Source organism: Taeniopygia guttata, chromosome 4, assembly GCF_048771995.1.
Source record: "Taeniopygia guttata chromosome 4, bTaeGut7.mat, whole genome shotgun sequence".
In the NCBI taxonomy this organism is placed as follows: Eukaryota; Metazoa; Chordata; class Aves; order Passeriformes; family Estrildidae; genus Taeniopygia; species Taeniopygia guttata.
The window spans coordinates 48,752,643-48,777,910 of NC_133028.1; the positions used below are offsets into that span (position 1 = coordinate 48,752,643).

Below are 25,268 nucleotides of genomic sequence, written 5' to 3' on the forward strand. Positions count from 1 at the left end.
ATACTTTTTGAAAGAATAGTAAAGGCTGTGGCTCATGCTGCTGAAAGTAGATTGTGGAGTAAGGCTTATTCTATGACAATCTTGCAGCAGAGCTGTGTAGATAACGGGGTCCTAGTCTGCAATCCAGTGGGATACTTCTGTTTTCAGTGGCCTTTAGTGCAATAAGCTTACATGGAAGTGGACATCCTGGAAAAGAGGACTTACCTGGGAACTGCCTTGTCCTGTGGCATCCCCTTCCCACTGTGCCTACTATTATTTCTCCCAGCTGTTTCCTACTCTCTTCCAGTATCTTCTGTTGTCACTAGCACAGGCTTTGAAAACCACAAGGGGAGAAGGGAAAATTTGTTTGCTTGAGAACTCAACATTGTTCTTAAATTCCTGGGAGCTACTAAGAGCAGTGGGATTTAATGTGATTTAAGACCATTCAATCCAATGTACCTAGCAAGCAGGGAGAAGACACATTCTTTGAGACCCGTGTTTGTACCATCACGTGGTCTTCTCCAAACTCAGACTAGTCTAGATCTCTCAAACACAACCAGAAAATTTCCTGCCTCTGAGAGGGTAGCTCTGCAACAACTTTTGATTTACAGCACGTTGGCTGTTGCTCAGTAATTATTCTGTGTGGGTTTTACTGCTTGGCAAATGAAAGATCACTTGTTCCTCAGCTGCTGCTGGGTAAGAGCTGGCACAGATCAAGTGCCATGGCTTTGGCTGAGGGGCTGTGAATCTAAAAGAGAGATAGCTTGCACTCTGGTCTGCAGGCTGTAATCTAAAACAATATTCAAGCTTATTCATACAATACAGGCATTTTTCTGTTTTCCAGACAGGGAGTTTTATATTGAATAAAATTTGCTATCAATTTTTCTTCCAACTTGGAGAGTTTGACATTGCTCCTAATGGGACATAAGGCGTGCTTGATCACCTGCTGTGATCTTCTTACTGTGAGGTGAAAGGAAATAAGACAACTAGTAGCAAAACTAAATATGTATTGAAAATGGACTTAAGTCTCTAACTAATGAAACTTGTAATATATTGTGAGAGTTTGCACCTAGATCTGCAGACATAGTCTGTGTTCTGGTTAATGTAAATAAATGCAGTGTTCTCATGTTACCTTTTCCTGAAGGCAGTTGTGAGTACAGAGATAACACCTCCCTTCTCCCTTGTAAACTGCTTTAGGCACTGGCAGTCACCATCTGGAAGTGCAGCTCTGTTTAGTGGAGCCTGATCCCAGCAGTAACCCTTGCATGGTATAAATGGCTGGTTTTTATCGAGCGCTTACGTCACTTGCAGGATGATGCTGGGACTTTTGTCACTTGCTTAGGTAAAAAAGCAACCTCTAAACCAGATAAAATCACGTAGGACCATGCCTTTACGAGCTTGTCCCTGTGCTGAAATAGATAATTGCCAGTGTAATTAGGCAGATGCCTCCAACCTGTCATCTTCATTTAAAAAAATAAGAGAGCAATACCTTCCTGTTCATATACAACAGTACAATTAAAGAGCCATGTTTTTATGTAGTCTGCACAACAACAAATAAATATTCCAAGTGTAAGATAGGGACAATTGGTACTAAGGCTCCAGGTTAGCACTTCCATGTGTGCACTGACTGGTGCTTGGCAGACTCTTTCAAAAGAAAAGCATGTTTGCAATACTCCATTGCTGTAACATAGAAATAACAAATGTAGCGTCAGGTTTGAAATGAAAAAGCAGAGCTTGCAGGTATGCCAAGACTAATCTAGTTGAAAAACTCAATTAAAAAAAAAAAAAACAACAAAAAATGAAGTGTTTTGGGATGAGAGAGTTAAATATTTGTACATGAAAAAAAAATTGTACACGCAGATCTGCACTTTTTTTTCAAATACATATTGCATAATTTAGAAAAAAACCCTCTTGTCAAAGGTGCCAATATGGGTATGAATCACATCAACTCTTACTGAAAGCACTTTTACACAAGCAGTGTAGCATTTTTGTGCACAAGTAGCCGTATTCCCTATTATAAAGAGGGTAAGTTTTACTAATCTCTCTGAACTTCCTATTGAGGATTGTGTTGGCCTCTTGGCAAAGCAGGCATGATTTGGAGATGTAGAGTAAAACAGTGAATTTCTTCAATGCCTCCCTATTGCAACAAATTACACAAACCAAATGTGTAATGGAATGTTTAGAAGTTGAAAGGGAGGAAAATGACAGGGTTTTTTTTCATAAAGGACAAATATTTGGAGCTATCTTTTATTCTTGAGGTGAAAACAAAACAATGTTTCATTTTGTTTTCGTGGAGGAAGAGGGATCTAGATGAAGTACGTCAAGAGCATCTGTCAACCACAGCTAGGGGGTTTTTTACCCTACAGTAAATATTTCTTTTCCAAACTTGTGTAGCTCTAAGGGGAGAGGTGGCATGAGTACAGCCTCACAAGGTCTTATAATGCTGGAGAACAGGTAGGAAGGGCTGAGTGTGAGTGCATTGCTCAACAAATGCACAAAGTCAGAAGAAACAAAAGCCTTAATGCTTAACTGGTACTCCTTGTAACTTGCAACTAATTAATTTACTTCACTGCAATAATTTTCTGATTCTGTTTTCTTCTGGGCCGTGACCCATAAAATTAAATGGCAAAGAAATTCCAACGTAGGCATATTCTGACCAATAAAGCATCCGGTGTAATGGGCAGGTAGCCTTGCAAATCAGCAGTGATTTTCAATGGGATCTGCTGGTGCTGTTCTGCTAAGCCTTTTCTTTGGCTTCCCTTAAGCTGCTTTGATTATTGTTGAGAGGTAAGTAGCTGATCCATTCTTTCCAAAGGGTGGAGCAGGGCATCCTGGAGCTCACTGTGAATCATCCTGGAAACCCTCAGTGCCAGTTTCCTTTTGCTGATTGAGCAGGGGCAGGAGGAGAGCTTAAGCTCCTGCTGTTTTCAAGATGCCTCTCCCAGCACTGATACCTGGTAACAAAGCCACTTGCTGCTCCTGACCTTCCAGTGGGTTTCGAAATAGCATCAGAATGTTTGCATTTGGTACCAGTGCTTGTAGTATTCATTTGTTCCTTTCTTCTTTCATTCTGTCTTCCTTTCTTTCTAATTTTACTTTAGTCTACAAATGCTGTTTGCCCTATCTTTGAGAAATGCTGAAGCATCATGTACATCATAAATAATCCTGAGGTTGAATTTAAATGAGATTTATAATTCCTTCCTTATAGTTGTTTTCTTGTGTACATCTGGTTCCAGACTAAAATGAGAGCAGCGTACAGCAGCCCCTGTTACTGAGATAAGTGGCTTTTTCCTTCTGATAGCTGAGGATTAGCATTCTGTGAGGTGGGGTATATAACCATAGGCTGATGGTTATGCTTCCTCTAAAGAATAGACAGGAACATAAGAACTGTGATGCAAATAGGTATAAACATTCATTAGAGATGAATTTTTTCCCCCCAAGTCCAGTAGCTGAGGCATGTCCTGAGGTATGTTTATGAATGTGTAATTCCTACTATGTATGCATGTCAAATATGCTTTCAAATTGATGAATTCCGGGAATCAGCTGTATTTTAAACAACACTTGCAGTGACTAATTTATACATATTTGCTTTCCATCAAGCTTGCCTTTTGGGTTCACTCTTCTGTATTTTGAAGTTATAGATGTCAAGTTAATACTTTCTGTATCTTTAAATTTATTCTCGTGTTATTCTTTCTTACTTGACTTTCTGATTTTAAGAGTAGCAAACCCTTCCCAGTCTTTCACAACTACCCATCATGGAAGTCATTTGCACAGGAAAGACATGGAAAAGAACAACAGATTTTTTAGACTCTGTATGTAGAGGTGGTTTCAACCTTGTTGTCCAAAGAGGAAAAACTTTTTTTCTCCCCCTATAAATAACAATATGTTTTTAGCTTTTTCCTCCATAATTTTCTTACTTCAGTGTAAAGTTTTTGTTGATGTTTTAGCAAGAATTGCAGATTCAGCAGACCCTCTCTGAATCAACCTACTTAAAGTGATTGCCTAGTATTTCTTCCAAGTTACTCATCCCAGCTCCTGGAGAATGTATGGTTTACTCACAGTGGAAACAAAAACACACCTGATTTCAGAATGTGAACTCAGCCTGGCATTTTGTTGCCTTGTCACTTCAGCTCTAGAAGTTGTCAGGATCTTTCTTCCAGGCTTACTGCATGACTTGGTATATCAACACCAGAAGTTAGATGAGCTTGTTGGGTCTCTGGAATCAGCACTCCTAGGCTGCCCCACAGAGTCTAGATGGCTCTGCCCATGTTTATGGGGAGGTGAGTAAATGTGTGTTAGCCACACTCTCTGCAGGTGGCACCTGGACAAGCAGGCAACTCTTCATTTAGCATTTGAAGCAGGCTTTGTGAGCACTTTGCACAGGAGCTGTAACTGAAGGGGCTCTCCATCCCAAGCTATGCTGCAATGCCAATTAAGAAGTGGGCTGTTAGCAAGAATGCCATTGATCAAAACCAATTTGCCAAAATTATGAAAGAATGTTGAGCAGATATATTATCTGGATGAATACTGAGACTAACAAATAATGCATCAGCTGAAATGTTAATAATAAATTATGCTTTCACATCTAGTGTTGGGACTGACAAATGCACTTATATCTGCTGAGTTAAGTCTTCTCCGTTTCCTTATAATTTAAGTAATTTTGGTGCTTTAATTTACTGCCCTTAAGACAGGGAGAACTTCTTCTTGCATCATCCATTGTTTGCTCCCACTGCTGAAGTACTCCACTTCCTCATATGTTAAGTGCTTTAAACCCCCAAACTTTCAAACTCCTTCCTCCTTCCTCTTCTTTGAAGCTCCTGCCTGAACTTTGCATATGTCTGAATTATCCTGATACAGCATAGCCTTCAAAAGCACAGGTTCCTCAGATGAGGCAAGGCTCTGCTGGTTTTACTAAGATGCAGTTGTGTGAATGTAGTGAAGAGAAAGTAAAGGGTGCTTCTGACAAAATGATTTTTTATAAAATAATTTGTTAGCACAGCTGCTGATGTTTCTGTGTTAATTCACATTTTGCAGTGAACACAATGAGAAACTGTTTCATCTAATGCAAGGTACTAATTTAAAGCCCTCTCTCCTTAGGTTGTGGATATTTGGAAAAAAATTAATTTACAGGGGTCCTCCAGAGGTTACTGCATCCCAAAGTATCTTATGAAATTTCAGCTTAAAAATTATGAACAAACAGTCTAGGCTAATGTTTCTTTGTCTGTCCATAGAGATTAACACCAGGCTGAGTTGTTACAGCATGGTAATCACTGTCAAGGGTAGTTTCAAAATGAATGGCTTTTGAGCCTCATTTATTTAAATGTCTTAAACCATCTGAAGAGTGCTCTCCCCATTACTAGCTTCCCCTGCTGCTTCTCAGAAATACCTTATGTTTGCTAGATGCCTTTCACAGTGAAAAATTAAACTCCAGGAGGTTTGCAGTGGGTGTGGGTAATATGAATTCAGCCATCCAACCAGGAGGGCCACCCCTGCCCTGGGTGGGATCAGGCACAGCATTGCCTGTGAGAGATGGGCTGGCCCCACTCTGCTCTGCACTGGGGCAGCCTCAGTTAAAAAATTGTGTGCAGTTTTGGGTGTCACAATATAAATAAAGACATTAAACTATTAGAGAGCACCCAAAGAAGGGCCATGAGCATGGTGAAGCTTCTTGAGGGGAAGCCCTACAAGGAGTGGCTGAGGTCACTTGTTCTCCTCAGCCTGAAGAAGACTGAGGAGAGACTTCCTTGTGGTCTTCAACTCCTCATGAGGGGAAATGGAGAGGCAGACACTGATTCTCTGTGGTCCTCAGTGGCAGGACACATGACAATTGTGTCAGGAGAGGTTTAGGTTGGATATCAGGAAAAGATTCTTCAAACCCAGAGGTTTGTTAGGCACTGGAGCAGGCTCCCCAAGGAAGTGGTCACAGCACCAAGCTTGACAGAGTTCAAGAAGTGTTTGCATAATGCCCTCAGGCACGTGGTGTGACTCCTGGTTCTTGTGCAGGGCCAGAAGCTGGACTTGGTCCCTGTGGGGCCCCTTCAACACAGCATCTTCTGTGAATCTTGCAACACAGCCAACTGTTGAGCTGAAAAGGTGCCACACATTCCAGCAGCTAGTAAACAATTAAAGGTAGAATAATAAAAAAATTAAGCTTTTAACTTTCAGTTCAAGCTTTCTGGTGCTCTGTCCTTGGCAAGACATCTAGCTGTATGTGTATATATATATATATATATATATATATATATATGCATATGCTGTAATGCTCTTACGTCTTAGCTTTGCAGATACAAGCTCTCTATTTGAGCACAGCTGCTTACTGAAGAGACCTGAGAGGGGAGAGGGCTGAATTTTCAAATGACCACAGGCAGCTTCTGAGATCTGAGCTTGTGGGTGTTGCATCCCTAATTCCATACAAGTGGGTGTTTAGTCTTTCCTGCAGTACAGCTGGAGTTCAATGCCTTAGAGAGCTGGAATTGCTGCTGTGATGCCAAAACACTCAAGTTAGAGGGCAGATGTGTCCCCTGGGCTTCATGTGCAGTGCTGGGATTTGGGGTGAGTCTCTGAGCCAAGCATTCTCAGTCCTTGTGAGAGTGCTACTCCCAGGGACAAGGCACCTGTGGCAGTGTGGTGGCAGCCACACTGGCTGTGGCCTCCCTGGAAAAAATCCAGGTGGCATCTTGCAATCCCAGAATAGCCTGAAGCTGCAAGCAGTAGCTGCTGTGCTCAGATAACACACCTTGCTGCCCAAATCTCAGCTGGGGCTTGAACAGCATCATCCTTCACTTCCCTCCTCGTTTGTTTAAAAGTGAGAGTAAATGTTGCTACATAGTCCTAGCAGGTATTCACCACATTTGAAATTGGCATACTTATTTAATGCTCTGTATAATTTAGAAACTTGTTTTCATTCATACAGGGTTGAAAGCCTTCATTTGATCATTATTCTTCCATGCTTTGCATATCATGTTGCTATACAATCTTTTGTTTTCACTACTGGTTATCTAGCTGGCTTGGAACCCATCCCCTCTGCTATACTGAGACATAATGATTCATCAGAAACCCATATCTACTGAGAAAATCAAATAGATTTAAAATGGCACTTTCAATCTGTTGCAGCAATGAGGGCTATTACACTCTGGTTGCTGGAGAATTTAATGTAGTGCGTGTCACTGCAATCAGCTGAGCACATCAGCTGATAAGATTGTGGATTTCATCTTGAAGAGATTGTGAACTGTCAAATAATGAAGATAAAGTATGGGAATTATGCCATTGCTGCTATTATGCTCCTTGTCTCTGTCCCATCATGTCTTTCCTTTGCTATTCCATACATCATGTTGTGCTGGTAATGCTCAGGTTCATCAGGAGGGTCTCTGAGAACTTGAAATACGCCTTGCAGGACTGTTTTTGTGGCTCACCGCTGGGTGGGATGGATTCTTTGCTGTGTGAGGCACAACTGTACTGTCTTGTCTTGACAGGCTTGTCTTGAACCCTGAGGGAAAAAGGGAAAATGCTGCTAAAAAAAATGAGACAGAAAAGAGTGGGCCTGATGTGCCTGGGTGTCACAGTTCTAATGGTGTCTGCAGAAGATGAATGCTTTCTCTCCTAAATTTTTGTTGTATTCAATTTCTTCAGTAATGACTCTTTATTATGATGTGAAACATCACATGACTGATTAAAATTTGAAGCATCACATGACTGGAGCATCTCTTATGAGGAAAGGCTGAGGGAGTTGGGCTTGTTCAGCCTGGAGAAGACCGAGGGGATCTTATCAATGCATACAAATACCTCAAGGGTGGGGAAAGAATGCTTTCAGTAGTGTCCACTGACAAGATGAGCAGAGTTACCTCCAACCAAGGGACTGCAACAGGGAGATTTTCTGCCTTTTCTATGGCTATTAAGGCTGGGCTCTTCAAGTTCAAGCACTTCAATTTCACTTGCCTTCAGTTCCTTTGAAAACACCGCTTTCTATGTTTGATGGTTAACAGTGCTGCCTCTGCATCTAAAGTCGGCAACAATTTAATCTTGCAAATAGTCCCCTGGGGGCTGCTTCAGTGGCTTTACAGGAGTGAGCTGGACCACTGGCACATTGCTTGTGTGTGTGCTGCAGACCTGGGATGGTCCATCTGGAGGCCTTTCAGAGCCTTCTCCCCACTGCTTCTCCTGTTCTGTCAGCGCTGGAACACAGAGGCCGTTCTGTCACTGGGGATGTGTGTGTGCAGCTGGGCTGTCAGCAAGAGAATGGAGGGGTCTTTACTCCCCCAGCTGTTGGAATACAATGTGGTTTTGTCTTGGATGTATTTTTGCTTCTATGCTCCCTTTAGGAATGGGAAAAAGGCCCTGGTTGCCAGTGTTCTTAAAAACACAGTTTAATCTCCTGAATAAATAAACTGCAGCTTCTGTGGTGAGTGCAGGGAGTCTTGCTTAACTTAATGCTCCATGGAAAGCTGCTAGATAAGGAGAGCTGGGCTGTGTGAGACTTGAGCAAGCAACTGACTATGGGATTTCCTGATATCCTAAAACCCAAAGTGTTTAGCAAATAGATTAGGTCAGTGAAGCAAAACAAACATGCGGATGTTTCATTAGTCTTTCAGTTTGATGCTATCTCTGACTTATTCATGGGGAGGGATAAAAAAAGTGTGTTTCCCACCATTGAGCTGGTTTCTCTCTGGGCTGTGTTGTGGTTTGGCTGTAGCTGGCTTGCAGAAGTTTAAGGAAGAATAAAAAAGGAAATGTCATTGTGGCTGCAGAAGGGTTGGCTGGCATGCCATGGGGAAAAAGCATGTCCTTTTTGGCCTTCTGGGAAGGAAACCAAGCAGAAGGGAGACGTAAGAAGTGTGTGGGTGGATATCTCTCAGCTTTTCTTCCTCAAGGCATATAGCAAGCTGAGATGGGTGGGAATGGAGGGAGGAGGGCATGCTAGGCTCAGCTGTTCTTACAGATGCAGTAAGTGCTTGAGCAAGGTAGAGCAGGAGAGAAACAAACATTATTATTGTGTGACTTCCTTTGAACTAGGGGACTTAGATGCTTTCCTGTGGTGCATAACTCATTCCAGCCCTATCTAATCTTGTTCCCTTTGATTTTGGTTTATGTTAATTTGGTATTCTGTGGAAAATGGAGCCATATTTCAAATGCCTTCTTTCAGCTGCCTGTTAATACAGGTATCTTGAGATCTTCATTGAGGGTTACTCTGCAACCTCAGGTTAATAACCCTGCAAGTGAACTAAACCAGTGTCCTCCTTGAGGCAAAACAGTTTCTTTTCACCCTGTTGTTGGTGTCCCAGAATATGCTCACATTCTTACACACACAATTCAAGTCATGTGCTTCCTCAGGAACACCACTACCATTTTTTTTTCAGTATTTTGCTAAATCACAAAGGGGCTGTTTAAATTAGCTTGGAGAAGTGGAGCTTGCTGTAATAATACAGAATTTGTTAGAACTTTGCTTTTGTCCAACTTCAGTTGGACAGCGATCAGAGAGGCTGTGCAGGTTAAATTTCTGCTTTTCTTTGGCAGTATCATAAAAACTCTAAATTATGAGTTTTACAAGGCCAAATTGTGTTTTACAGTACTGGACTGAAGGAAGTAATTCTGTTTCAAGCGCCAGCAGAAGCGTAGCTGTCTCAAAGACTCTTTTGGGAAGCTGCCCCATGCTCTGGGGAGCTGATTTTGTGCGTATCCTGACCTCAGCTTAATTTTGCAAGCAGTCAGTGTTTTGACTCTAAAATGCCTACAGTGTGCAATCCTGTTTATCTTGCAAGGCTTACAGTTAGGCACCAATCTGACATCTAATATGTAAAGCCGGTAAAATAAATAAGAACTCTGTTCAGATGACCAGTCAGAAATAGAATGCAAGATCTGGTTAATGACACTTGAGCAAAACAAACAAACCCATAAAAATTGAGGAAACACAAAACTGTGTGATGGCAATTGAGTTCAGTGTTCAAGATCATGTAGCAGGAAATATTAAGAAAAATCATCCAGAAAATGGATAATCCTGCCTGAGAAGTGCTACAGTGTATTTTTCCCTGAGACTCATTTTCCAATGCGCTCACATCTTGTAAAGCTCTGTTTTAGGTGGGGAGGAGAAAATAAGAAATTATGTGACAGTGCTCAAAAGGCAATGAAATTATCAGAGCAGAGGAATGCCACCACTTCTTTCCTTTTCTTGTTTCTGGAATTACCACAGGTGTCTGATACTGAGAGATAAAAACACTTCAGTCTTTTCCCACAGGAGTTAAAGTAATTTCAGCCTCTTCTCAATAAACTAAGGCGAGTCAGGTATGTCATAAATGCAACTTAAAACTCATTTGATGGATTAAGAAGAGAAGAATCCTCTGTAGAGCTGAGTAGAATTTTCTCACTTGTTTTGGTCTCATCACTTTTCAGTCACTCTTCCTTACCAGAGCATTTGTATCATTGCTGGGCCTGATCCATTAAGTGAGATTGAAACTTGAACAAGAAGGCAGTGGAAATTGAGCAAGATAAAATATGCACTGCAGTTCATGGTACCTATGTGCCATTGTGTAATAATATTAACCCCAAGGTTTTTAGTGTGTTAGGGCTGGAAAAAAGCTTTTTAGAATTTTTTCCTTTTTTTTTTTTTTTTTTTTTCAAGTGAAGATTGCTTGGCTCCAAAGGTAATTGATCAGCAGAGACAGCATCGGGAAGTTTATTTGTTGCTTCCTGTGGTTATAGATGCACTGAATCCACTCTAAAATAGAAAAGTAATGTAAGATCTTGACTGTATTGTCTGTGATGAAGTTTTAATTTAAATGAAGGCTTCCCTTTGTGGTAATGGTGTAATTTACCCCTTGCCTAACCCTTTCCCACTGTCCATCTGCTTTGTGTCTGTCCATACTTCCTTGTGTGCTGTGAGCCAGAACTATAACTTGGGAGAATGGCAGCTGATGTGGGCTGTGTTTGGCTGCTGGCAGCTGCTGGCATTTGCTTGTCTAGGATTTGATGTCTAGATTTTTGTCTAGAGTTTGATGCCTAGTCAGAGATCAGATTTGGGTGGAAAAGGACAGATAAACCTACTAACATGGAAAAATGAGAGGCATGCTGTATGTTCAATTACTTACTGCTACCTTGTGGTGCCGGACTCATTTTCTGAGTGTGACTGAAATCCAAGCTGTATATAATTTATATTATGTCTGTGGGATCCTCATCTCCAGCCTGAGGCCACGTGGGTGTTCCTGTGGTGTAATAAACAGCAAAGGCCTGTGCCAGCCCATACCTTGCAGGTAGAACTGCTTATGATAAGCTCAAAAATGACAGCAAAGTTTAACAAGTCTGCTTTGTGATCTCCATTTAAGTTTGGGGGTTTTTCTTCTTTATCTATAAATACCTTTGTATGAAAGGACTTCTGATAACAGCACTTAATCTAGCAAAGGAAGTTACTGCAAGCGCCAGACGAGGTGACTGAATTACCCAAATCCACACTAGGAAAAAGTCCTTCAGATAATTGAAGTGCAGTGGATCCCTAGTTACTTTCTGAAGAGTTGCTGTAACCCAACCAAGCCTCCTAGGTTAGTGGCCTGGGGTGAAATCCTTCGGCCTGTCTTCTGCCAGGATTGAGAACACTGATTCATAATGAGGTATTTTAGCATTACAATTGATGAACTTTAATTCTGACTGATTAAAAATGCTGCTTTTCGTATTTTTAAAACAGACTAGGTGCATTCTCTGTATGGATGGTAACAGTAAGCTTTTTCTGGAGAACATTTTAGTATAGTATGTCACTTGCATCTGCAAACAATTGTAACTTATGTGTGTATTTTTTACAGTGTTGGGCAGCCTCAATGGATCCTTCACCTCTGTGGGACCCCTACTCTCTGTGTGTATGGAAGGTCTTTGCAGAACTGAGCTGAGACCTGAGTGCTTTATTCCTGGTTTTTTTTTTTGTTTTTTTTTTTTTTTTTGTTTTTTTTTTTTTTTTCCCTGCAAGAAGAGGCTGATCCAAGCCTTTGAAATTACTGTTGAGAATTGACAGTGCTGCTGGTACACATCTTCTGATTTCTTGTACTAGGAGTCTGGCATAAACTGACTGCTGCTTCCCTGGGACCACTTTCTGCCTCCATTAAACTCTTTCCTGCTCTCTTGATGCAGTTCTTAATTTCAGCTACTGTGTCCCAGTGTGTCTAGAGTGGCTGAGTATGCCCCTCCACCTTGCTTGTTGATGGCTTGTCTTGGGGCCTATTTCTGGCATGACTCACTCCAGCATTACTGAATTATGACTCTGAAGTTTGTCAGGAAGAAAGCTGCTTACAGTAAATGAAGGGGATGAGCAGTCAGTCTCCATGGCTCTGCCTCCTCTTTGTTATTCACACCCCCTCGAGCACTGTCAGGACAACTCTTGTCATTTTGCTCTTGCTCTTCTCACAGTAGATGTTTCCTGTGAAGACTGAAATTCATCTTCAGCACTGTTTACATTCCTGCACAGATTATAGCTTCTTTAGTAAAATGAAGGTAGGACTAGATTATTTATTCTGTCTGCTGCATGTTACACTGATGTTGAAATGCTATGAGTATTTTTTATAGGGTGAACATCCAGCAAGGCCATGCCACCCCCCATGGATGACAGGTTACATCCAGAAGGAGAGTTACCCCAGCAAAAGAGGGCAGTCTTTGAGCACTGCTGACTCACTGAAACCTCTCCTGTAATGTGGCTCCCGGCAGATCAAACTTGCTGATAACTGCAGTCACTGCGGATCTCTCGGCATTGTTTTTCTTTCTCTTGGATGTCACTGTGTTAAAAGGATTTCTTTTTCAATGAGTTATTGGTTCAAATTTAATAGAATACATGTTGCCAGCTGGTGTCATTGCTGATGGGTTGGCTACTGACTCCTCTAGCTTACAAATTAAATGAAACTGATATTTTATAAATGAAACTAATATTTTAGAGCACCTACAACAGGGATCTTGCCTCAGTTAGGCTCTCAGGCTCCTATGATTTACTTAATCATTCATGCACGGCCTAACAGGCAGTTGCTGATGTTCCCTGTTAGTGAAGCACATTGGTTAGCAAAACTTCAGGACTTTTTGTGTTGGAATGTCTGTTTAGAAATACATCTGAAGTTCAGTGGCACACCTTGAGGAAATGTATGGAAATCCTGCAGAAGAAAACAAACTGAATATTGAATATGAGAGGGGCGGGGAACAGATGCTAATTTTTTTTGCAGAAGTATAATGATTTTACTTGTAGCTTGAACATAATTATGCTGAGATGAAGAAATTCCCTTTGGAGAAGAAAAAAAAAGGAATCCATCCCTTCATTTCTCCTCTGGGTCTTGGCTGGCTGCCTCAAAGTATGGGTGGGTGGGAAATCTGTGTGTATAAACAAAACCCAAATGAACAAAAGCCCTGTTTTCAACTTGTTGCTTAGCCATTGTGGAATTTAGTACCATAGAAATCGCATTTTTACGGATGACACACAGTTTTTCATGAAGATTTTGTAGACTGGCAAGAGTTGATATGGGCTTTGGTGGGGTGCAATTTGTTTGGTTTGGATTTTTGAAGTTCTACATTATATCAAGAGTCAGAGGAGACTAGAGTGATGAACCAAGCAAATCCGTGGTGCAGCAGAAGTAGTTCTTCCTTAAAGTCACAACTGTATGTCTTCCCTGTGTCTTGCATCCTTCTGAGACTGCAGTGCACTCCGTAGTAGAGCTGAAAATACTCTTGCTTTTTGTAAAGCAGGGCTGCCCAAACCTGTAATGCTGGTGTTGCCCTACTTGGGATGCCTAGAGCAGGGCTTGGATGAAGCAGCAGAAGCAGAGAACAGGAGTTGCTTTGCTATGGGTAATCCTAAATTCTCCTGGGCTAGAAACTGTGGAATGTCACATTGGAGATGCAAATACACATATGCACACAGAGTGAACTTCTATGTCCTTCTACCTTCTGTTTTGTGTGTTTGGCAGTGTTGCTGTATTGTTACACTTGCTTTTTCCCCAGGAAAAACCATACTGTTTCCTTGATGGAACCGCCTGTGCTTTATTTTTGCAAATTTCCAGTTTTGTAGTTTTTTACCATGGACCCCAACTCTCTGCATTGCCCAGGTGCCCTCTCATGGGAGCACAGGAGCCACTGGGCCACAGCCTCTCCCTTGGTAGCACAGAGAGCATCCAGATCCTGCCTGGAGGTTTGGGAGGACTGATTCCTTCCCAGGAAAGGCCCCTTTATCTCCTCTGCTACAGAAACAAGCAACAAATGGCAGAAAAGACAGCAGGTACCAATACGAAGAGCCTTTTCATTTTTTTTGTATTCTACATGTTGTCAACTCAGGAATGCTTGCCAGAGGATACACTGATTAACTAGGTTTGTAAGAAAACAAATACTATATATTATATGTATATAAGTATTATTGAGGGGAGAAAGAAGGCCCTCTTAAGAGGGAAATAACAGCCTATATTCATTTAGATTTCCAAATAATTCTCCCCACTCCCATTTCCATGTAGCCAGGTAAGTCTTAGAACATCCCAGCCTCTCCCCTATAATGCCTGAGAGCCTCATGGCCCTCAGCTCACAGACACTTACTGCATTTCCAGCTCTGGAATACATTGCACTTTTCAGGGCTTTTGCTGTGGTTCAGATAGCTTTGTATGGTACACAAAGCTATGTTGCCACACTAACAAGCACTCACTTAATATTTATGACTTCACAGCAATACATCTGCAGTATTTGTTGGGAATATTTCTAATAGAAGTGCAGGTTTTCCCCAGAGAATGGATAATTTACTGAAAATGTTTAATCAACCCTTTTAAAATAGAAAATAGACTTTTAATTAGTCTAAATCTATATGCTTTTGAGATTCTGTCATTATTTTAAAACGACACTGGCTTTTTGGCTTATTTTTATTCCTAATAGTTCACTTGGCACAATAATTTATTGGGATTGGAACAGTAATAGGAGCCTTGAGGGTTTGAACTTCAAATCCACTCTCCTCTTCCAAATTTGGGTGTCACTTTAAAATATGGTTCAGGAGGAAAATGTATTTATATTAAGGAGATTTTTTTCTTGTTTTTGTGCATGAAATAGGGCGAATCATCTTGCATACTCTTGTATCATCACATGCTCACATAAATTTTGTAGAATAATACTATGGGAATGCAGACCATTATACCCATTAACCATATTTATTCCTTTACTGTTGCTATGTTAATGCAATAGAAAGCAATTTGGTTTTGTTCTGGATATAAACTACCTTAGTCAACTTACTAAACAAAACACAATTTCCTTGTAAACCAAATTCTTGGAATCACTTTAATGCATTAGTAGATAATTAGTACTGGTTTACATAGTTTGGCTTAAGAGATTAGCTTTAATGTGAGTACAATTATTTAAACTGGTGATTAAATACAGTTACTCTTAGGAAAGACAAATTTTTACACAGAGTTAGTATAAAAATGTTTCAACAAAAAGTAAAAGCTAGATTTTATTTACTTTCACTTAATAATCTTTACAGGCTTTTACAATTTTCCTCTTTTGTGCATAAAATCTACTCTTAAACAACTTATCAAGCACAATGGAAAAACTGAAATGACTTCAAAAATTATTAACCAAAGCACGCAATACATCTTTATATAAATTGTCAGCTGTCATCTTGGAAGAAGAAAAAGCAAAGAAAAAGGTGTAAAATTCAGTGATGACTTTACAAGAAACCTTATTAATCTGCTTTAGTGATACTGGTCTTCTTCCAGAGCAGGCCCTGGCAAGAGGATCCGAGGCACTGGAAGTGCAGCAAGGATCCCATGGCGGTGTCACAACAGGATGGGCTGGAGCCTGAGGCTGGCAGGGCACAGCTGGAACATGTGTGGGATGCCAAGAGGAGGAATCTGATGTGCAGCTTGCTGGAGAGTCACACTGCAGGTAATGATGAAAAATGCCGGTTATTCAAAAGGTCAGGTTTGTTTAGAATAAGATCAAAGTGTATTTATTGAAATGAGTATGAGAGAATCAAAACCATTCTGTTCCTTCATGTCCCCCAGCTGAATATCAATTCCCTTATCCTCCTCCCACCTTGTGTAAGGAAAATGTGATTCTTAGCTAAGTTAGCTAAGAACTTTGCATTGGAGTTGAAAACTCAACTGTCTGGAGAGTTAAAACATGAGCAATAGAAAGGCAGGTCTTGAATGTTTATCTGCAATTTTTTTGTAACAGTCAAACATTCAAAAATCTCCCTGAAATTAGTCTTTCAAAAAGAAGTGGTTTCTTTGAACCAATCTGAAGACAGAAAACAGCAAGAAAACTATGGAGAGGCCATAGTTTGCAGAGGAGGAGAACCTTGCAGTTTGATGAGGATAATTCACAAACAGAATTTATTTAATGTTCTGGATGAATTGTATTTGCAAGTTCTCCTACATCTGCTTCACCTCTCTCCCACATAATTATTTTCTTAAAGTATCAGAAATCACCTATTCTGATCCCAGGGGCAATTCCCCTCTCCTCTTGCATGATTCATCTCACTTTAGCAATGTGAAATTTATAAGCATCTCTGATTTTACCCAGTTTTTTGTAATAGTTTTCTCCAGCCTCCAAGCCTGTAAAATTCAAAGCTTTTTTACTCATTAAGTGTAGGTGACTTCATCTCCACTCAAGGAAACAGCTTGTTAGGAATGCCCATGTAGGAGTTATGCTGCCTCTTGAAGAAAGAGCAGTAATTTCTCATTTTCAGCTCAGGTCATAAGACTTTTTTTTTTTTTTTGTTCTTATGAGAACTTTTGAAGAGCGGGGGGTGAAGAAGTGATTCAGAGGATAAGCAGCAGCAGAAGAGGTACCTATTTTTTCATGGTAGTGTGGACACTGCACTGCAGTGAGCAGGTGAACAGCTGGCTCCAGAAATGAGACATGGACACACAATTCTTGCAAGAAGCAACTTCCCTCTCCTTTACATGAGAGCCAGGTGGTAGAAGAGACCCCACTGAAGAGAATCCATGCTTTGGTTCAAAAAAATAACAACAGCACCACACTGCACTCCCCTTACTTGGGAAAGTTGGAGAGGCAAATTGAATCACAGTAACTTAGCTAACAAAGCCTTTAAAAATTCAGTTGTCTTCAGGAATAAATTGCATCAGTTTGCTACTGTGAACTAATATTACTTCATAATATTAACAATATTACATAATAATAACAAAAAATATGAATGCTATAAAAATATGTTAATATAATAGTAATATAATGAGATACAAATGGAAGCACACAGGTAGCAGATAGTAATAATTAAACCCCCCAACTATTACAGAGGTCATTAGATGCCCCAAACCCAAGAAACTCATTAGCACAACCATTGGAAAATGCTACTGTTTATGGAGACAGCATCATCACCTCTAAGCTTCCCAGCACTGAAATGACCATTGGTCTTGTGTTTAGTCTGAACACATCATTGTATCTATAGTTTTCAACTTTATTCAATATGTTTGATACTGCTTGTGAAATCAGGATGTGGGACTTGATTTAGATACAGCTTTTAGTTGCATACCCTGCCTTAGTGGCAATAACTGGCAGGAACTGTCTTCAGCTGCACCCACAGGTGAGCTCAGTGCCTCACTGCTTCCTAATCTGCCCTGCACTAAACAAGAATAGGTTGATAGCTGATAAAAAAGAAGCTCTAGTACAAACCAGACTGTGTGATGTTAATGGTTTATCTTGCAAAAGCAGAGCCTGTGTCGCAGATGAACTTCCATCCTCCTGTTACACAAAGGCACTCAGATGGAAAGTACTTCAACAAGTGCTTGTTTCCGTGTGTGTGTGTGTGCACCCACATGCACACACCTGCTCTTACCTTGGGTAATTAGGCATCTGCTCCTTATCTGTAGGGCTCCTAGTTGTAGACTAAAAAGAAAAAGATGCAATCAATAATCACTTAAATCAATAAGCTAGGCTTGTGCAAAATATCCTTCAAAGCTGAATAATTTAGAAAACACATTCCTACAATGAGTCACTTTTTATGTGCTTTACTTCAAATAGGAAGACAGCACATGTCCCTGGGAGCAGGGGAGCAAGAGACACTCACAGAAATAAGCAGTTGTTGTGTGGGAGAATGAAATGAGGTGGATTTTATACAAATCTTACTCCCACCAGCAAGGCTGGTCACTCTTGGTGACAATTAGGAGCGATGAGAGATGCATGGATATTCATTGTCTTGATGAACTCCTGTCAGCAGTGGGACTGTGAATTTGCCTCATGAAGACCTGACTTGGTGACAAATTGGCAAGAAACTGTTTTTTTTTTTTTTTTTTTTTCATTTTCTAGATTTAAACTTTGAGCATTATGTGAAGCTCAAGAAATTGGAAATAAGCCAGACTAAGGATGTTCCTTCACGAGTCCAATGGACAGTATTGTAAACTACCAACAAGTATTTTCAAGACTAGAAGTCCTAACCGAAACACTTTTGAAGCCATGAAGGAAAAAAGCAGCTTTTATATGACTTTGTCACTATCCAAACATAGAAAAATTTGTATGTGCTTCAGGATCCCATGTTATTTCAACTTTGCTAAGTTGACTAAAGAAATTTTAGTGCCTTTGAATCCAAATGCCCAAATCAGGATCTTCTTTTGGTCATCTTCTTGTTGACCTAGCAGAGATGACAGAAATTGGTGGTTGTGCTCAAAAATAAGGGGTGTTTTTTTAGTTTTCAGGGAAATCTACTTAGACACAACCTACAAACTGGAGAGGCAGCAACTGATGAATAAGCAATCTGTTAACAACTTGGACTAAAAACAAGGCACTGATGAGGGCTGGGGAATGAAGCCAGACATTTTGGATAGCAAATGTAATCAATAACCTGCCGGTTTGTAGAATGCGCATAGTGCTCTTCTGGGTGTTTTTTTTGATCAAGATGGGAAAGAGATTTGGTCTTTGGCAGCAAGCTGGGCATCTACAGATTTGGAAATCAAAATGTGGCAGAAGAAATTACGTGGAGGATGCCTTTACTTCAGTGGATTATCTGGCTACTTATAGGACCTTACAAGAGCTAGTCAGTATTAAAATGTCTACCGCAAAACCTAGTAATGTTGCCCTTCTTGATAGGAAGGACATTTTTAGTGTCAGTACTACTGGTTTTAACAGCTAAGAAATAAATGCTTGCAGTTGAGTAGCCTGTGGAAAAAGCTTTGACCTCTCCACAGCAGACCACTTACCTTGCTAGTCTTGCCAGGGAGGCCAAGACTGAACAGATGAAACAAAGACTGAATTGCTCATTTGTCCCATGGGTATATTTGTCATTGGAGGACTAGTAAAACATCTAACATTTTTTCTAAGACCTACCTTTAACCATTATATAAGTTGCTGGCATTGAAATAATAACAGTTGTAGTAACACCATCACCAATAATAATAAATCAAGCTTAACATCTGCTTAATGCAGTATTTGTCTCCTGAAGTCCAGCTGAGTTATAGATTGTCCTCTGTGGTCTCTGTCTTGCTCATTACCCAGCAATGAAGCAGGGACACCCAATACTCAGTTCTCGCTGCTATGCCAAGCCTGGAGAACAGAGCATCAGTCATTCCCAGTTCTGATGGGACTTGGCACTTCCCTCCCTAGCAAACAAGTTTGAGGTTCTACAGAGATTAACTGTGAGGGGACAGCTAACTACAAACAACTCAAAGCATCTTATGTAGTTTCTGCAAGCTTGTGCATATTTTTAGGGGCTGGATGACTAAATCTGTGGGATGCGACACACAAGGTGCCATAATGTAACTGCAATAGTAGGCAGATTTTGAAATTCCATGTTCAGAAACAGCTAAATGAAATTCACATAGGTATTTCAAATACCCAGTGGTGTAGGCAGGCATCACACAGGTTTTTAAATATTCCCATGTGCTAGGAAGTAAAGCCGTGGGATGCACATGAAAGCTGTATTGTTTTTCAAGACTTTAAAGGAAACTTGTCTAGTAATTCTTGCCTAAATATTGTCTCAGCTGCTGCCATTTGTTCTTTCGGTGGACATGCACAAACCCAAGACTCTCCAACCTTACCTAAGCTTAAGTAGCCTTGCTCAAAGATAAAGTTTCCCATGGGCAATAGGCTCCTTCTAGTTTACTACTTTGATGTTGCACCCTGAAAAATCTGGGTTACTCAGATTTAAAAGTGGAGCTTTTGTCCACAAATCTTCTGTTTTCCTGAAAGTTTATTTGTGGTATTTGTTTTTGTTGGTTTTGGTCTGTGGGCTAACATCTTGGGGAAAAAAAAAAAAAAAAGATACTATCAATGTCTACATGTCAGACCAGGTATTTATTATAGAGTATTGAGCTAAAGAATTGTCCCTGCCTGTACTTTCTACAAATGAACATTCTACATCCCTAGGCCTTATTTAGTTGTTCTTAAAACATGGTTTAGTAGAGTGGCAGAACATTTTGCTTTGCAGTTGCAGGGTATTATTCAGTCATATACTAAACTGTTACAAAATGAGACATGAACTTTGAGATAGCATCAAATGTCATAATGGAAGACTGAAATGAGTGCCACTCTCATTAATAACTTCATTATGGTGGAAGCAAGATCGAACTTATCAAGAAACTAAAAATTATGTTCCATGGTAATTTCTAGGAGATATTTTCCTTTCTCATTAAAATAAAATCAAATTCCTTTTCTGACAGACTTCAGATGTGATCTCTTTAAATCCTCTATCAAGATGCCAAAAACTGTCTATGAAAAAGACTATTCAAATCCTGATTTCAAACATGGAGTGTAGAGAAGGAGGGCCATGTTTTCAAACGTACAGCAGGGAGAGTCTGTATATACACGTAAAAACTAGCATTCTTTGAATAAATCTGAGGACTGCTGACATTCACACATAGCACTTTACTAAATGACATGTGAAACAAAATGTCTCTCAAATGAATGCTCTCTAGTCTGCTTTCATTAGGAGCTTCAAAGGAAAAGAGAAGGTGGTTGTCATTTTTGTTTCATAGAACTTATGTCTGGACATAGATAGCCTCCCTCTGCAAGCCTTGTTTACTCTTGCCATTGATACGCCTTCAGTTCTAGAGGAAGTCCTTTTTTTCAAGCATTGAAATATTTGATTTCTGTTGCTGGACACAGACTATAGTGATTCTTCCCACTTCTTTTCTGCAGTGCAAAGCTGCTGATTTATATGCATCACAGGCTCTATGACAGTGTAAGAGAGGGCAGTGAGGTTAGGATCAGAAGGGAATATAGTGATCATTATCTGAGTTACTGGATAATTTCACAAAATTAACAATTCTGGTTTGATATTACATTTCTTCTGGTATGATTCAATAATGAACTCTGGAGAAGCAGGACAGCTACAGAGGCAGGACTGCTGCTGTGGCCTTAAAATGAAACCCTACAGACAAATACTTCCAAAAGCCACCCTTGTCTTCTCATGAGCTGCAGTGAACCCAAGCCCTCAGGCTCTGAGCACCTTGTGAAGGTTTTGCTCAGGACAATGCCTCCCTATCAGCCACAGAGGATATTAAAGCTGAAATATCTGGACTGCAAAGCTGCTACTGGGCCAGCAGGAATTTCCCTTAATTAATTACAGTACCTCACATGTTCATATAAATACAATGCAGCCTAAAAGAATAATGAAAGCAGTACTGTGCATTTTTTTTCCTTGCAGTAAGGAAATAATGCATTTAGGTGATAATTTTAAATAGAGATATACAAATGGTACTAAGTCTAATGTGAAAAAAACCCCAGTTTTCCTTTCAGCATATGTACTGAAGTCTACATAAATGAAAGGCCTAAAACCAATACCCTCTAACAGACTCTTTATGTTACAGCAAGAGAAAACTACTTGCAGAAAAAACAGATGCTTTATACTATTGTAGATGACATTCAAACACAAAGAATCATAAAATATTCTGAGTTGGAAGGCACCAACAATCATCATAGAGTCTGGCTCCTGGCCCTGCACAGGGCAACCCCAAAAATCCCTTTTTTCTCCCAGAAGGGAAAAAAAGCATCTTAAATCACCAATGGTATAGTTTTAAATAATGACCACAATACTCACAAAAACTGCTGTAGCAGTAGAAAGTTCATCAAAAATTTGAAAATTGATGGCTGATTTACAAATAAAATATTGAAGTCATCATGCAAATTGTTCTAAAGAAGCCATCTACCCAAATTCTGATGATGCAGTAGGAAATAGGCTACAGAAAAGCTGAGCCACAGAGACTTGGTAAATTTTCTGCCCCATTAACTCACAGTGAGTTCATCTTTGGGATGAAATCTTGACACTGCTGAAAGCTTGATTATGCTAAAATAAATGTGGTCAGATACAGAAAATGTTCATTACAAATTCAATGCCCAGTCCAAAAGGGTTTGGATCAGACCTCTGCACAACACTTACAGTTCCAGGCTTCAGGGTCCTTAAAGGCAGAAAAAGCAGAACTTACCATCCAGGTTTTCATTTTCTTGTCTGTTTCTGACAGTGGTGTCTCTCAGGTGATGAACTGTTTCCTTTAAGTTAAAAAAAAAAAGGCATAAACCCAGCAGCAGAAATCAATAATGGAAATTTACGGTAGAAATAGTAAGACACTATAAAGAGTTGAATTCTTTAGCATTCTGAACACCAAGCATCTCTCTCATGGAAAGAAGTTTTAAAAGACTGAAAAATGCTTATAATGCTAAGTTTAGGATTTTTACCTAAGACTCTTGTGGAGTTATCCCTGCCAGCAGTAAGTTAAAATGATTCTGGCATTGGATCACAGTCTTGGGTGTTCTTTTCTGTTTGTTTAGGGTTGGTTTGTTTTTTTTTTTGGAAAAGCAATTTTTCTTCAAAAATCCAAGTGAAGGACAAAAACTTCATTGACAGCATGAAGTCAGTTCATCATGTTTATAGAGGACTAAGAAGAAAAGACTTTTCTGTGAAACAAAACCAAAGAAAAGTCACATATGCGATGCAGGGTAAAAACCACCACTACAAAGTAGCTTTTTCCCTGAAGCACTGAAAACAGGCCAAGTAAATCTTCCTTGAAATATGGGCATCTTCTAGTTCACCAAGAAGAAGAAAGACTTATAACTTGGTGATGCTATCATGGTACAGATTAGATATGATCTTCCTCCACAAGAAATGCCCCTGACTGAGAGTAATCTCAGCAATTCATCCACATGCTTGGCTGCAGATGGATTTTGAAGGTGGCATCCTAGTGCTGTGCTGCTGCTGCCCAGCTTGGAAAAGGGCTCCCAGACTGCTCCAGGACCCTGCACTTTTGTTGTTAAGTGTTCCACTGTGATGATAAAGCTCAGACTTTCAAGTAGATGCAAACACAAAGAACACTCTCCTTGCTGGCAGCATCTGATAGCTCTTTCACTCTGAAAAGCAGCAGACTAGCTTTGCTTTTCTTCTTTCTACTAAATGACCTAAAGTACAACAAGAAATTATTTTTGTTAATGCATGACCTCATATAAAACAAGGGCATAACCTCTTCCTCCGTGTGTCTTTTTAGAAGTAATTAACAAACCTCCTCTCCATGACTTGCAGCTTTGATGCAGTTCTTTCAGTGACTCAGTGTGTGGGCTTTTGTAAATCCTGTTTTTGTGCACCTCAATTTACTCCATACATTGAATACAAAGCAGCTGTAGAGTGCCAACAATTGTGGATTTCACTAAGTATATTCAAGCTTTTCAGTCAGGCACAAAGCCTGGTGTAAGTTAATATACTGTAATTGCTAGAATAAATGTATGCTTGATATATTTGTTAGCTGACGCTGCTTAGTAGCACATTTGGTTTGTTTGGTGACATAAGGTTTGTGGTTTCATGAAAGATGCACATCACCCAACAGTTTAAAACACAAGTCTTAGGAGACCAGCATATTTAACTCTGGACTTAAACCAAACTCAAAAAACCTCTCAAACAATAGTGGGAACAGGTATCTAGAAGATTAAGAACCATAACCAGCAAGCTCCTTGGGAGCTGATTTGCATATAAATAATGATTATTACGTTTGACCTCATATGCAGAAGCAAAACCACAAGAACTTGCTTTTAGAATATCTGATCAAGATTCCTATCAAGGAACAAATTTCAAACTCATACCTGTTGAGTGGACAGTAGTCTCTGCTTTTTGTTCTGCCACAGTTTAAATCTGTCAATGGCTTCATCCACAGAAATTGCCCCCTCTTTCACCTGTTTCTGCAAGTGAATGAGTTCTTCCTGTTCAGGAGGGATCCTGTGTACCACAGTGCTGTAAGCTACTGTCTCAGTGTGGCCTCTGTGCGCTTCTACAACAAAATGTACAAAATGAGAAATGCAACAAATCAGTGAGGATTCTAGCATTCCTCTTTGGCAGCAGAGCAGCATCTCAAACATTTCCTTCATCACTACTGCCCTGGTCCATGGATTGTCCATTAGTGTTGGTTCATAAAATAATTTCCTTCTAGCACTACAGTTACAGTACTGACATTTTAAAAGAAAAGGTTGCTATATAAAATATCCAGAGTCCCTTTTTATCCTTTCTTCTTCAATGCCATACATTACATATCGCAAAGGTTGTGGATAAAATTTGGTCAGGAAGCATCTTGAAATTTCAAAAGATTGCCTTCCTCCAAGGAAGGAAATGCATTACTACATTGCAGCAACAAGAAAACACTGCAGCCCAGTGCTCCTGGAGATTATGACAGAGTGCACAGCTGAAGGGAGATGTGCATTATCAGATCCACAGCTTGCTCCAGGGAGGTGTAGCACTGCTTCTCCCCAGGATACTGATTCTGGAATGGCTGATCCAGAACACGTGAGCAGCCATGGAACAGGGGCTCTGAGTCCTCTATGAGGCTGTTGCATCTGTTTCACTGCATGGGGAGTGTGGCTAGAATAAAGGTTTAAACCATCAATACGATTCGGGTCAGTTTTTCTGTTCCATCATGCACCATCTTCGTTTCAGGCAAGGAATGTACCATTAATGGAATCTATGGCAGCAACATTGCAATGTGCTACTACTCAAATAACAACTGCACTGCCACAAGTAATCAACTTTGCATGCATCTTGGGGTACCCAGGAGAGAACTGTTCCTGTATCCACTTCTGTCTTTCCATGGCTGGAATTACTTCCCAGCTAAGCCCTCCTGTCCTTCCTTGTCTTGGCTTTAACACAATCAGGAAGGGAAACAGAAAAGTGTAAAGTAATTCTGACTCTATAAATCTTTCCCACAAGACTATAACTTTCAGTTTTCTTTCTTTTATCTGATCTCTTAATGTTGCAATACCATTAAGGATATAAATTGTAGGTGGCAAAACACATGCTAAATCACCCAAAATCAAGCCACAGCAAAACTCTCCTAGCTCTACTGAAAAATATCACAGCAGTTAAAGAGCTAAATTAAATTCTGTAC

The 25,268-nt window shown here is 40.1% G+C and overlaps 1 protein-coding gene and 1 long non-coding RNA gene across 3 annotated transcripts in view; one reads left to right on the forward strand and one right to left on the reverse strand.

Annotated features, from left to right (window-relative positions):
• Positions 1–15,383: 15,383 nt before the first annotated feature.
• BANK1 (B cell scaffold protein with ankyrin repeats 1) overlaps positions 15,384–25,268 on the reverse strand; it is a 131,045-nt gene continuing 121,160 nt past the window's right edge. Inside the window, exons 13-16 of the mRNA XM_004174878.6 lie at positions 23,977–24,161; positions 22,335–22,398; positions 17,756–17,805; positions 15,384–15,837 (exon numbers count right to left, since the gene is read on the reverse strand). Of these exons, the coding sequence (XP_004174926.5) occupies positions 17,795–17,805; positions 22,335–22,398; positions 23,977–24,161 (260 nt within the window). The 3' untranslated portion in view covers positions 15,384–15,837; positions 17,756–17,794. The remainder of the gene's footprint in view (positions 15,838–17,755; positions 17,806–22,334; positions 22,399–23,976; positions 24,162–25,268) is intronic.
• On the forward strand, positions 15,705–25,258 carry LOC115495033 (uncharacterized). Of its 2 annotated transcripts, XR_012055735.1 has the most exons (3): positions 15,705–15,843; positions 18,226–18,328; positions 24,821–25,258. It is a non-coding gene; the product is annotated as an uncharacterized lncRNA (long non-coding RNA). The 2 variants fall into 2 exon arrangements; XR_004367753.3 differs by lacking the exon at positions 24,821–25,258 and having other exon boundaries at positions 18,226–24,770.